The sequence below is a fragment of the Bos grunniens genome, chromosome 19 (assembly GCF_055505025.1).
Source record: "Bos grunniens cultivar Pamir isolate PY7600 chromosome 19, Bosgru_T2T1.0, whole genome shotgun sequence".
NCBI lineage: Eukaryota > Metazoa > Chordata > Mammalia > Artiodactyla > Bovidae > Bos > Bos grunniens.
Genome location: NC_141183.1, coordinates 46,009,929 through 46,022,223, shown reverse-complemented (window position 1 = coordinate 46,022,223; position 12,295 = coordinate 46,009,929). Strand labels below are relative to the sequence as shown.

General features: G+C 42.0%; 1 protein-coding gene across 6 annotated transcripts in view; it reads left to right on the top strand.

Annotated features, from left to right (window-relative positions):
* The window catches only part of MYO1D (myosin ID), a 359,000-nt gene that overhangs the window by 135,794 nt on the left and 210,911 nt on the right, over positions 1–12,295 (top strand). For all 6 annotated transcript variants that reach the window (XM_086360259.1, XM_086360256.1, XM_086360255.1 and 3 more), the window contains exons 13-14: positions 4,151–4,225; positions 9,937–10,069. In XM_086360259.1, the coding sequence (XP_086216385.1) occupies positions 4,151–4,225; positions 9,937–10,069 (208 nt within the window). The remainder of the gene's footprint in view (positions 1–4,150; positions 4,226–9,936; positions 10,070–12,295) is intronic.

The window sequence follows — 12,295 nt, the reverse complement described above, 5'->3', positions numbered from 1 at the left end:
AGGCTCTACTACAAAGCCACAATCATCAAGATAATATGGTGCTGGCACAAAGACAGAAATATAGATCAGTGGCACAAAATAGAAAGCCCAGAGATAAATCCACGTGCCTATGGACACCTTATCTTTGATAAAGGAGGCAAGAATATACAGTGGAGAAAAGACAATCTCTTTAACAAGTGGTGCTGGGAAAACTGGTCAACCACTGGTAAAAGAATGAAACTAGAACACTTTCTAACACCATACACAAAAATAAACTCAAAATGGATTAAAGATCTAAACATAAGACCAGAAACTCCTAGAGGAAAACATAGGCAAAACACTCTCTGACATACATCACACCAGGATCCTCTATGACCCACCTCCCAGAATATTGGAAAATAAAAGCAAAAATAAATGGGACCTAATTACAAGCTTCTGCACAACAAAGGAAACTATAAGCAAGGTGAAACGACAGCCTTCAGAATGGGAGAAAATAATAACAAATGAAGCAATGGACGAAGAATTAATCTCAAAAATATACAAGCAACTCCTATAGCTCAATTCCAGGAAAATAAACGACCCAGTCAAAAAGTGGGCCAAAGAACTAAGACATTTGGAGACATTTCTCCAAAGAAACAGACATTTCTCCAAAGAAGACATACAGATGGCTAACAAACACATGAAAAGATGCTCAACATCACTCATTATCAGAGAAATGCAAATCAAAAACACAATGAGGTACCATTTCAAGCCAGTCAGAATGGCTGCTATCCAAAAGTCTACAAGCAATAAATGCTGGAGAGGGTGTGGAGAAAAGGGAACCCTCTTACGCTGTTGGTGGGAATGCAAACTAGTACAGCCACTATGGAGAACAGTGTGGAGATACCTTTAAAAACTGAAAATAGAACTGTCATACGACCCAGCAATCCCACTGCTGGGCATACACACCGAGGAAACCAGAATTGAAAGAGACATGTGTACCCCAATGTTCATCGCAGCACTGTTTATAATAGCCAGGACATGGAAGCAACCTAGATGTCCATCAGCAGATGAATGGATAAGAAAGCTGGGGTACATATACACAATGGAGTATTACTCAGCCATTAAAAAGAATACATATGAATCAGTTCTGATAAGGTGGATGAAACTGGAGCCTATTATACAGAGTGAAGTAAGCCAGAAAGAAAAACACCAATACAGTATACTAACACATATATATGGAATTTAGAAAGATGGTAACAACAACTCTATGCGAGACAGCAAAAGAGACACAGATGTATAGGACAGTCTTTTTGATTCTGTGGGGGAGGGCAAGGGCGGATGATATGGGAAATGGATTGAAACATGTAAATTATCATAGGTGAAACGAATCACCAGTCCAGGTTCGATGCATGGTACTGGATGCTTGGGGCTGGTGCACTGGGATGACCCAGAGGGATGGTATGGGGAGGGAGGTGGGAGGGGGGTTCAGGATGGGGAACACATGTACACCCATGGCGGATTCATGTTGATGTACGGCAAAACCAATACAATATTGTAAAGTTAAAAAAATAATTAAAAAAAAAAAAAACAACTCTAGAATCGTAAAACAATATGGCTCAAAATTATTACCCCCATCTGTCAAACTAGCCGTTCGCGCCAGGATGGCACAATATTCCACTTTTTCTGGTGCTATTTCCAGATTCCAGAATCCTGAAGAGGGTAGACCCAGTGATATACAGATGCCCGCCTCCTATCACTCAGGCCACACTCACCGGGTGCCCTCTTACAGCTCGGATCCGCATAACTGCAGAGCTGGACTTAGAGGCCAGGCGGGGCAGCCACTGTTTCACAGATGAAGACATTTATGCAGTGTGTGCCATTCTTTCCCAGCATCAGACAGCAAGCTTGCCGAATAGCTGAGACAATACCTAGGTGTCCAGACTCCCCGTCCAGAGAGCTAGCCAGCCCCACAGAGGAATATGTGATGCCGCCGATTCCCCTTCTGTCTCTCTTTAAGCCTTTCAACCCTTTTCTAGGTTTTTACTGGGTGTCTTCTGTGTGCCCAATACTTTATAAAGTATGGTCCCTGCCCATAAAGAGCTTTCCATGTAAGATGCATACGTACATGTGTGGGGTTGTGTGTGTAATAACACACAGTATTAGCACACACACGTGTATGTGTGTGTGTATGTGTGTATATATATATATATATATATGCTGTGCTTAGTTGCTTAGTCATGTCTGACTCTTTGCAACCTCATGGGCTGCAGCCCGCCAGGTTCCTCTGTCCACGGGAATTCTCCAGGCAAGAATTCTTGAGTGGGTTGCCATGCCCTCCTCCAGGGGATCTTCCCAACCCAGGGATCAAACCCAGGTTTCCCGTGTTGCAGGCAGATTTTTTTCCATCTGAGCCACTGGGGAAGTCCAAGAATACTGGGGTGGGTAGCCTATCCCTTCTCCACAGGATCTTCCCGACCCAGGAATCAAACCGGGGTCTCCTGCCTAGAAGGTGGATTCTTTACCAGCTGAGCAGGGCAGCCCCATGTAGATGTATATGCATACACACATTTGTATATATATATATTGATACAACAAAAGATGGTTGAAAATAATTTCCATATGAGTAATAACATGTGTTTTCAAAATAAGCAAATACCTTTAACTGTGTGTGATAAACCCAGATAGGCAGATGCTGATCATTAGGTGCTAGGAATTATTTTTCTAGGAAAAAGTGGGAAGGATGCTAGAAAGATTCAGGAACTATCACCTTAGCCTATTTGACTGGAGTGTATCCTTTTTTTTAATTTTTTTTATTTTTTATTTTTATTTTTTTTTTGGAGTGTATCCTTTTGGTGGCATAGAGAAGTAGAAACACCTAGAAAAGTAGATTGAGATCAAATCACAATGAGTCTCAAAGGTCAGAATAAGGACTTTGAATTGTAAGGGTCTGATGATATATTAAGAGTCAGGTGACTTTAAGGGTTCAGTCAAAAGTGACTTGAAGGTAGTAGGAAGAAGACCAAGATTGGAGGAGGCAGGGAAATTATTTTGGACCTGGTGGCCTAAAACTGTGCCCATGGGCAGCACGAAACTTTCTTGCAGAATGAAACATGAGCGGCTGGAACAATATAAGACTGGTGAGGCGTCAGAGTTAGAGATCAGAGAATTGTCTGCAGCAAGGATCCCCAGCCTCTGGGGTCTAATGCCTGATGATCTGAAGTGGAGCTGATGTAATAGAAATAGAGTGCACAATGAATGTAATTCACTTGAAACATCCCCAAACCATCCCCCACCCTCACCCCAGTCCATGGAAAAATTGTCTTCCATAAAACCAGTCCCTGGTGCCAAAAAGATTGGGGACCGCTGGTCTACAGTGATGTGATTGTCCAGGAAGAAGATACAGTCAGGTGAGATAGGAGAGCTACAGGGAGCGGCTACCTCTTGAGTTACTATTTCCCTAACCTCTTAGCCTGTCTTGATCACACAGAATCACCCTGTACTGTTACCCGCTCCCGCATGATTTACTCCCTCTGGATCCATGCCAGTGACTGCAGCAGGGCAGCCCTTGCCCACCAGCTGCAAGTTTAGTTTTGAGACTTTACTCACATCCCACCCTCCACACCATGAACACTGACCTTTTCATTTCCTCCCAACAACTCCGTGCATGTGCCTGCTTCCACGCCTTCGTTTAATGTTGCCCTGGATAATCTGCCTTCCTCTTTCTCTCCTGCTTATCCCAATCTTACCATCCTTTGCAGTTCTCCTTGGATCTTTTCTCCCACCCTGATCACAGTGAGCGAGCCTTAGGCAAGTCATCTCACCTCCCCACGGATGAGGCTCTTAGATCCTGTACGTTGCTGTTTTGCTTTTATCTTAGGAATGTGGGATGGCACACACAGCTGTCTTTTTAAAAGTCAGCATCTCGAGGTAAGCCACAAACCAGTGGAGTGATGATCTTAGTCATAGTGATGGCACTGATGTTTGCCCTCCTTTTGAGGGACAGAAACATCACCCTGTCTACAGAGTAGGTAAATTTGATATTCTTTAACTCAGAACTGGGTGGACAAGCTTTATACATGATTGATGGCATTATTTAACAGTAGAAAGGCTTGTAGACTTCTAGAAAAGCTTAGAAATGGCTCTTGCTTGGTGAATAATGTGTTTTCCGTGTTTCTTTTGTCTCAACTAGGTATTCTGTCGTTGGTTTTATTGACAAAAACAAAGACACTTTATTTCAAGATTTCAAGCGCCTCATGTATAACAGGTAGGATTAAAATTTTATTAATATTTATATTTAGCTTGCTGACATATATTACATAATATGTATGCACATGATTATTTCTGTGTGACAGTTTTAAGAGTTTTCTGGCAATTTGTATACTTCTGTTTGATCATACTTAGTGAAATCATCTGTTACTTTATGATGATAAAATCTGTAAACTTAGGGCAGGGACCCTGTTACTAATACAGTGTTCCTCAATTTCCCTTGGATTTCCTCGGTTTCTCTCTTTACTGTTGCCATCCTTCTTGTCCCTGCCATTGTACTCAGCAGTCTCCAGGCCAGGTCAGTGGTGATGGGAGGGTGTCAGGTAAGCTCTGGACCAGCCAAAAGCTTTACACACTCTGATTCCCACTACAGTGTCTTTGCCTCCAGCCGTGGGGCCACCCTAATAACAGAGTGGCTCTCACGTCAGTGGTGATCATTGCAGAGTGGATAGAATCTTCTCACAACCCAAGAAAACGTGAAAAAGTCATGGAGAAATAAAGCCAAGCAAAGGACAGCAAATTCACATCTGGTACAGATTCTTTGGAAAGAAGGCTCATGAAGAAGAGAAGCTTCCTAGCCAACTGCTTCTTTTGGTTAAAGTGTCATTGCTCATGTATTAAGTCAGCTCAGCCCACTGGCCAGTAGGTCATCAAAGATATATGGAGCACCTCTGAGCCACACATTCCCCTGTGCTCTTGGGATTCAGCTGTTGAAAAACCTTGGACAAAGTCCCTGCCCTCCTGAGGTCTTTTATTCTAGTGGAGATGACAGTTAATGATAAAAGATGGAACTTTAAGCTAGTGTCAAGTGCTATGAAGAAAAACAAAGTTAGGTGAGAGATTGCGGGTATAGACCAAGAAGGGCCATGGAGGTGTTACAGGTAGTGTGGTAGGAAAAGGCTCCTTAAAAGAAGGATCATTTGAACTGAGCCCAGAGTGAAGTGCGGGTGCAAACCATGAGTATGGGGGACAGCATTCAAAGAGAGAGAAAGACTAGCTCACCAAGATGCTAAGGTGGAAACAAGCATGGGTGTGTTGACCGCAGGAAGGTCAGTGTGGCTAAAATCAGTGAGGGGAGGGGAGAACAGTCAGGAATGACTGCAGAGAGGTCCACAGGCCCAGCTCATAGAGAGTCCATGAGCCAGGCACAATGGGAAGCCATTGGAATGGATGATATGATGTCTGTTCTAAAGAAAGCACTGGAAGCGCTGTGTAAAACCCAGATTGTGAAGGGCGGGAGTAAACCTGGGGAGACCAGGCAGGAGGCTGGTTTAGTGATCCAGGTTGAGACATGGATGGTGGTGACAGAAATGGAAAATGGTCCAAGTGGGTGATATTTTGAAAGTAGAACCAACAATATTTGCTGATGGATAGAATGTGTGATGGGGAAAAAAAAATAGAAGTCAAAGACAAGGGGGACGGGATGCTTGGTTGTGGGAAAGACAGAGGAGGTGCTCATTTTGGGGGGAAATAAAGAGTACCGCTTCGAATATGTTTTGTGGGAGGTGTGTCCTGGACATCCATCCAAATAGGCAATTGTACACGTGCATCTGAAACTCAAGAGTAAAGGCGGGAACAGAAATAAATTCATGGTGGCCCATCTGTTGATGGTACTAAAAGCCATTGTCCTGGTTGAGGTTATCTAGGGTGAGCATAGACAAAAAATAAAAGAGACAAGAGATTGGAGGATGAATCCCTGAGACGCTCCACCATTTTGAGTCAAGCAGGGAAGGAGGAACTAGCAAAGGAAGCTGAGAGCATGCCTGTGAGTTAGGAAGGAAGCCAGGAATCCGGTGTCAGGGTGGCCAGGCCAAGTAAAAATGATCAACTGTGGCAAACACTATCAAGAGCAGAGTAACGTGAGGAACAAGATTCACCGCTGGATTTGCTAACATGAAGGTCAGTATGACACTGACTTTAGCAGTATCATGAAGACAGATGTCTCACGGAAGTGGGTCAAGAGAATACAGAAAATGAGAATGAGGCGACGGTGGGTTTCAACCGTTTTTTCCAAAAGGTTTTGCTATAAAGTGGTTCGTCTATGTGGATGAAGCCTCTAGGAGCAGAGATAGACATCAACACTAGAAAGGCACAGAGGCGTGGGGGTCTGAGAGGGAACCCATGTAAGAACCAATCTGGGGAGGAGAGACTTTCAGAGAGGAGTTTCAATAAGTGGTTTATCAGGTACGATGCACTCATTTTGAGGGAGAAACCAAAGAGTCTGACATTGCTCTGTATAAAAAATGTCAAAAAGTCAAATTGGAAAAACGGCCTCAGTCGTCCAGGGGCAAAGTCAGGGCGTGTTGCCCAGAGGAGGCAGTCGGGCTGTGTTCCAGGAGGCTGCACAGGGTGCCATTCGCTGTCTACAAGCGTGCTAAGGAGCTTTAGTCATGTCCGATTCTTTGCGACCCTATGGGCTGCAGCCCACCAGGCTCCTCTGTCCGTGGGATTTTCCAGGCAAGAGTGCTGGAGTGGGTTTTTGTGCCCCTCTCCAAAGGATCTTCAGGGCCCAGGGATTGAACGTCTCCCGCATTGGCAGGCAGGTTGTTTACCACTAGCCTCACCCGGGAAGCCCAGAGGTTCAGCTCACCGAGAGCAGCGCCACCTTCTGGCGGTGGATTCTGGTAATCCCGGCTCACAGGACTAACACAGAAACAGAGCGAATGGACTTATTTCCAGCAATCAGACAGTCGTAAGGGTCTTGTGATATGAAACACTTGCATTGGTTTACCAGGCTCTTCTTCCCTATTGGAAACCTGTCTGGGAAATTAAATAGAACTCTAGTTTATTAATTGACAGTGAAAAATATCCTCCAAAGGATGCTTAGTTGCTTGGTAAGCCTGGAATCAGAACAAAGGAACTTAGATAAGTCTAGTAATTAAAGACATTTCACAGCAGGGATAGTCTTGCCAAAGGTATAAAAACATAAAACAGTTGCAGCTTATTGTATATATTGCCATAGTAGGAAAGGTCTTGCTAGTGGGATGCAAAGTCTTGAAATAATTTTGATTAAAACTATCCTCTTAGTATTTAAATGGGCTGCCTTTGCCTCTGGATACTTTTTGATACTTCCATGGCTAAATGACCTCCGTAAATTTTAATCCTTTCTTTATATCTGTTTAAAGAGTGACCCTTGGATCTCTAGTTCTGGAGCGTATACATGCATGTATGCTTGCTCTTGTGTGTGTAAAGGGAAGGAGACAGGAAGCAGACAGGCGGCATGCCAGGTGCACAGGCCACTCTTCCCTCTCTCTCATTAGCCAGCTAAGTTCTGCCTTCTCTGTTACACATACTGAGTTTCTGGATAAATAAGCTTCCCCTTTAAGGAAAAAGCTCTTTTAAATATTTGAAAATTATGTTGACTTACCAACCTCAAAGTTCTTTCTCTTTGAAAACAATTGAACTTGTCTATTTTGATTCATTACACATCAATTCTACTGTTTGATGATAATAATAATAATAATAGGGACTTTCCTGGGGGCCCAGTGGCTAAGAATCCCTGCCCCCAATGCAGGAAGCCCAGTATGTTCCCTGGTCAGGGAACTAGATTCCACATGCTACAACAAAGAGCCGGCACAGCCAAATAAAGAAATAATAATAAACATCTTATTTTCTTCATTTCCAACTTTCACACCACCCTTCATTCATTAGGTAGTGTCTAAACAAGGCCAAAAGTGAGCAGAGTGGAACTGGGGATAGAAACTGCATAGACCAAAGACAGTGACTTTCTGTCTTTGACATGCATCAGGATTTTCAAAGTGCACACACTCTACTTCCTGAAAATTCTATTAATATTCCTTTGGTGTTAGAAGGGCATTCAGGCACGATGGGCACCAAAAACTGAGAACCATTGCCTCAAGTTCTCTCTCTGCTAAAGATTGGAATGGTAAAGTTAAGGGAAAGCAATATACATTTATGTGGTCATTTTTATTGGCATGTTATCTTTGGAAAATTATGGAATAGGACTATAACGTAGTAAAACTGGGTCCATGAACCACAGATCATGCATTATTTTATAGCCACATTTTGATGGCAGTTGGCACAGCTTGCTGGCAACGGTCAGGGTCAGGAATATTTCTCTGCCTTCATTCACAGCCTAGCCAGTCTTCACCTCACTGTTTATCTTCTTCGCTCTTGTCCTTTCTGGCAGTTTGCTACTAATGTTTAGAACCTCTATGTATAGAGGTTTACTAGATGTTTGGGGAGCCAACTCAATTTTCTCAATTTTATGCCAGGGAAAGAAAAGTGGGCAAAATGATGACAGCAGTAAACACAATTAGCAGAAAAGATCCATGTTAAGTTTTTTTTTTTTTCTATTCTCAACCCCCAATTAAGAAAGAAAAAAGTCTGATGAGAGAAGTTTTCAGAAAACAAGCAACATTTTGAATTCAAATTACTTTAAAATCAAAAGCACCGAGTGTTCTGTTAGTTTCAGGTATACAGCAAAGTGAATCAGTTATATATATGCGTATATCTGCTCTTTTTTAGACTTTTTTTCCCTTATAGATGATTACAGAGCACTGAATAGAGTTTCCTGTGCTATACACAGTAGGTCCTTGTTAGTTATCTATGTTACAGATAGTAGTGTGTGAATGTCAATCCCAACATAACATTGTAAGTCACTATACTCCAATAAAAAGTAATTTTTAAAAAATCAAAAGCACCCATATGAAACAGGGAGAAAATCAGAGCCGAGACCACCGTACATGTTTATAAAAAGATCTCCACAGAGCCAAGTAAGGAATATATCACTTTTAGCCTGAAAACTGGCCTGAAGTTTAAGAATTGGATTGCAGCCATCTTAGTGTCACATCAATAAAATATTGGAGCTGCCAGCACTACCTATAAATGTGATCATAATTCAACTGCAGTAAAGGGGTTTATGAGAAGACGATGTAAAAGTGGTTATTTTCTGTTCCTATCTGTATTTTTTGAGAGACCTGGCTTTTTGTGATATATACTGTATGCATGTTTGTGTCAATTAAAAGCTACTCTCTTGAGACGCAGAGAGAGCAGACGTGTGGGCCCATCAGGGGAAGGAGAAGGTGGAATGAATGGACAGAGTGGCACTGACATACACTACCGTGTGTATAAAATAGCTGGCTGGCAGGAAGCTGCTGCGTGACACAGCAGGCTCAGCTTGGTGCTCTGTGATGACCAGAGGGGTGTGATGGGGCTGGGGTGGAAGGGAAGTGTAAGAGCAGGGGATATCTGTATACATATAGCTGATTCACTTTGTTGTACAGCAGAAACTAACACATTATTGTAAAACAATTATACTCCAGTTTTTTAAAAAATGCTTTCCCTTTCCTGATTTCTGACACGACCTTGAAGATCATTTTCCTGTTTATGATGTGGTCTCATTCTTGTAAGAATCACCAAAACCATTTGATTTTAGGTATATGGTATAGAGCTGTGTGAACCATCAGAATATAATACGTAATAGTAACAACGCAATCATTTAAAGAAATTTAAAGAACTTTTCGAAGGTGGCGTGATTTAGACACATCTTCTCATTTTGTGGTGTGGTATCTGCCATTATACTCTCAGCCTGATTTTCCAGGTGAAATCATTCTTTCAATCAGGCCTAGTGAGTTGCGTCTGCAGTGCAATTGTGGCTCCCAGGATACAGTTCAGCAGGAATGCTTAGCAATTCTTAATCCACTTATTTGAATGTAACGTTCAAGCCACTCTTTCTGTGCTTCTCAGTTCAAATCCTGTGCTGAAGAATATGTGGCCTGAAGGCAAACTGAGCATTACAGAGGTGACCAAGAGACCATTGACCGCTGCCACCTTATTTAAGAATTCTATGATTGCTTTGGTAGACAACCTTGCATCAAAGGTAATTACTTTCATTTTAAAATACCCGTTTTATTTCATGGATTCTCTCTTGACATATGTTAATGAGAAAGGTATGTATAGTATTTGCTTTTTAGGTAACTATAGTAAATCAAATTGAAGAACATGTATTTTAAATGAATGTTATAGTAATTCTTAATACTGTTTTGTTTGTTTTTTAACATGGCCTGGTGAAACAGTTGTTTGTGTCCCAGATGAATGATCTTAAATTTAGGCCTTTTATATTGTTGTCATCAACGGGAAAGTCTTATATGTGATCTTAAAAAAATAAAAACAGTATACTACAGGTATAGTATGTGCCTGATAAAAGAAATTTTAGCCCTGTGCTGAGGACAAGGCCTGGCTTTAAAAAAAAAAAATCTTGAGTTAAATTGTCACGTACCATCCTTATGTTGTATCTGAATACAAATTACAGATAGAGCTTTAAGAGGAAGTTTAGTATTTAAGTGTTGCCCTTAGGCTGTTTTAATAGTTGAAATGAAAAGATGTACTATGGGCAGTCGTTTCTGCTTTTTATTGTTCCTTTGAGGCCTCATACTGTTTGATAACTTTAGTCTGAGGTTTTTTTCCCCTTGAAGAACAGATTTCTACTCTTAACTGCTGCTGTTGACGAGTTTGATAAATTAGGCAGCATTCTGGGGCTCATTATTTTTAGTTCCTTCATTTTTATCTTTCTCTCCTGGTGTTTTTCCAGTGTATTTTTTGTTCTTCATTTTTATCTTTTTTTTTCTTTAATCAACTTCCTCTCTAAAAATTTAAATCTATATTATTTTTGGTTACTTCACTGTGGATAAATTAGGCAAATGCCATAAGAATACATCTCTTCAGTAGCTTTCTGTTCTTTTCGTCAGGATTCTTTGACCTCAGGTGACAACAAATAAGAACAGTGTGTTGGCTTGTACAATCAAACCTCCAGAAAGGCAGAGAGGGTTAAGGCTACCAGGGCTGTAGACTTGAATACCCTTAAGACCCCTCCTCTTGTCCCTCAGCTTTTCTCTGCAAGTCAGCTTCAACCTGCATCATCCAGCAAGAAAAAACCTAGAAGAAAGGCATGGGACACGAGAAAGAGAGTCGCACGCCGAATTTTATAGAATGTACTTTATGAAACACATTCCTTGTAATATATTGTTTGTAAAATATGTTCAAGTTAATTAGAAAAGAATCATTTTTATTTTCACTATTTGGTAGTTAAATGTTCATTTTTTAACATTTATGTATTTGTGGCTGTGCTGGGTCTTTATTGCAGCATGCAGATGCTCTTCGTTGTGGCATGCAGGCTTTCCCTAGTTGCAGCACAGAGGGGCTTCTCTTGCTCTGGAGCCGCAGGCTCTGGGGCACATGGGCTTCAGGAGTTGCGGTGCACAGGCTCAGCAGGTGCAGCTCATGGGCTCTAGAGTGCAGGCTCAGCAGTCACAGGGCATAGGCTTTGCTGCCCTGTAGCGTGTGGGATCTGAGTTCCTCGACCGCGTATCAAACCCATGTCCCCTGCACTGGAAGCTAGACTCCTAAGCACTGGACCACTAGGGAAGTCCCAGTGTTACATTTTTTAAATAAAAATTCTAGGACCATTTATCAGTTCTGTATGGAGAATTCCATTCAGCTGCTAAACAAATAAACCCCACCCCACCCCCAAATTAGTGGATTAAACAGAAGAGACATTTAGTTCTGTCTGTGTAAATGAAGTGCTGAAGAAGGTATCCCAGCTCTAAGGTTGTTAGAGATCCAGGTTCCGTCTGTCTTTCTGCTCTACTATCTTAATGCTTGGCATCTGTCCTCCTGGTCCAAGATGGCAGCTGGAGCTTCTTCCTTTTTAAAGAGACTTCCTGGAAGCCTCATACAGTACTTTAGCTCCGTCTCATTTGGTGTGCTTAGTTGCCAGGGAAGCTGGGAAGTGCCTTTCATTCTGGTTAGCATTGCTCCCAGCTAGAAGTAAGTATTCCGTTTCAAAGTAGGAAAAATGTACTGTATATGAGGTAGGCAACTAGCCTAGCAGTCTCTGCTACAGCTCCCCACTCTCTGTGTGTATAGTGGTAGGGAATGAGAAAGGGAGCAGGGACAAGCCAAAGAATAGAGACGACCCGTCAGTCCAGAAAGCCAGTAAACCATAAAATTCATGTGACTCACGCTATTGCTGTGTTCATGTTACTGCCGTGGTCTGGAACTTAACCTGCAATAAGACCAAGGTTTTGCCGTGTTGTTCATAGGAGTT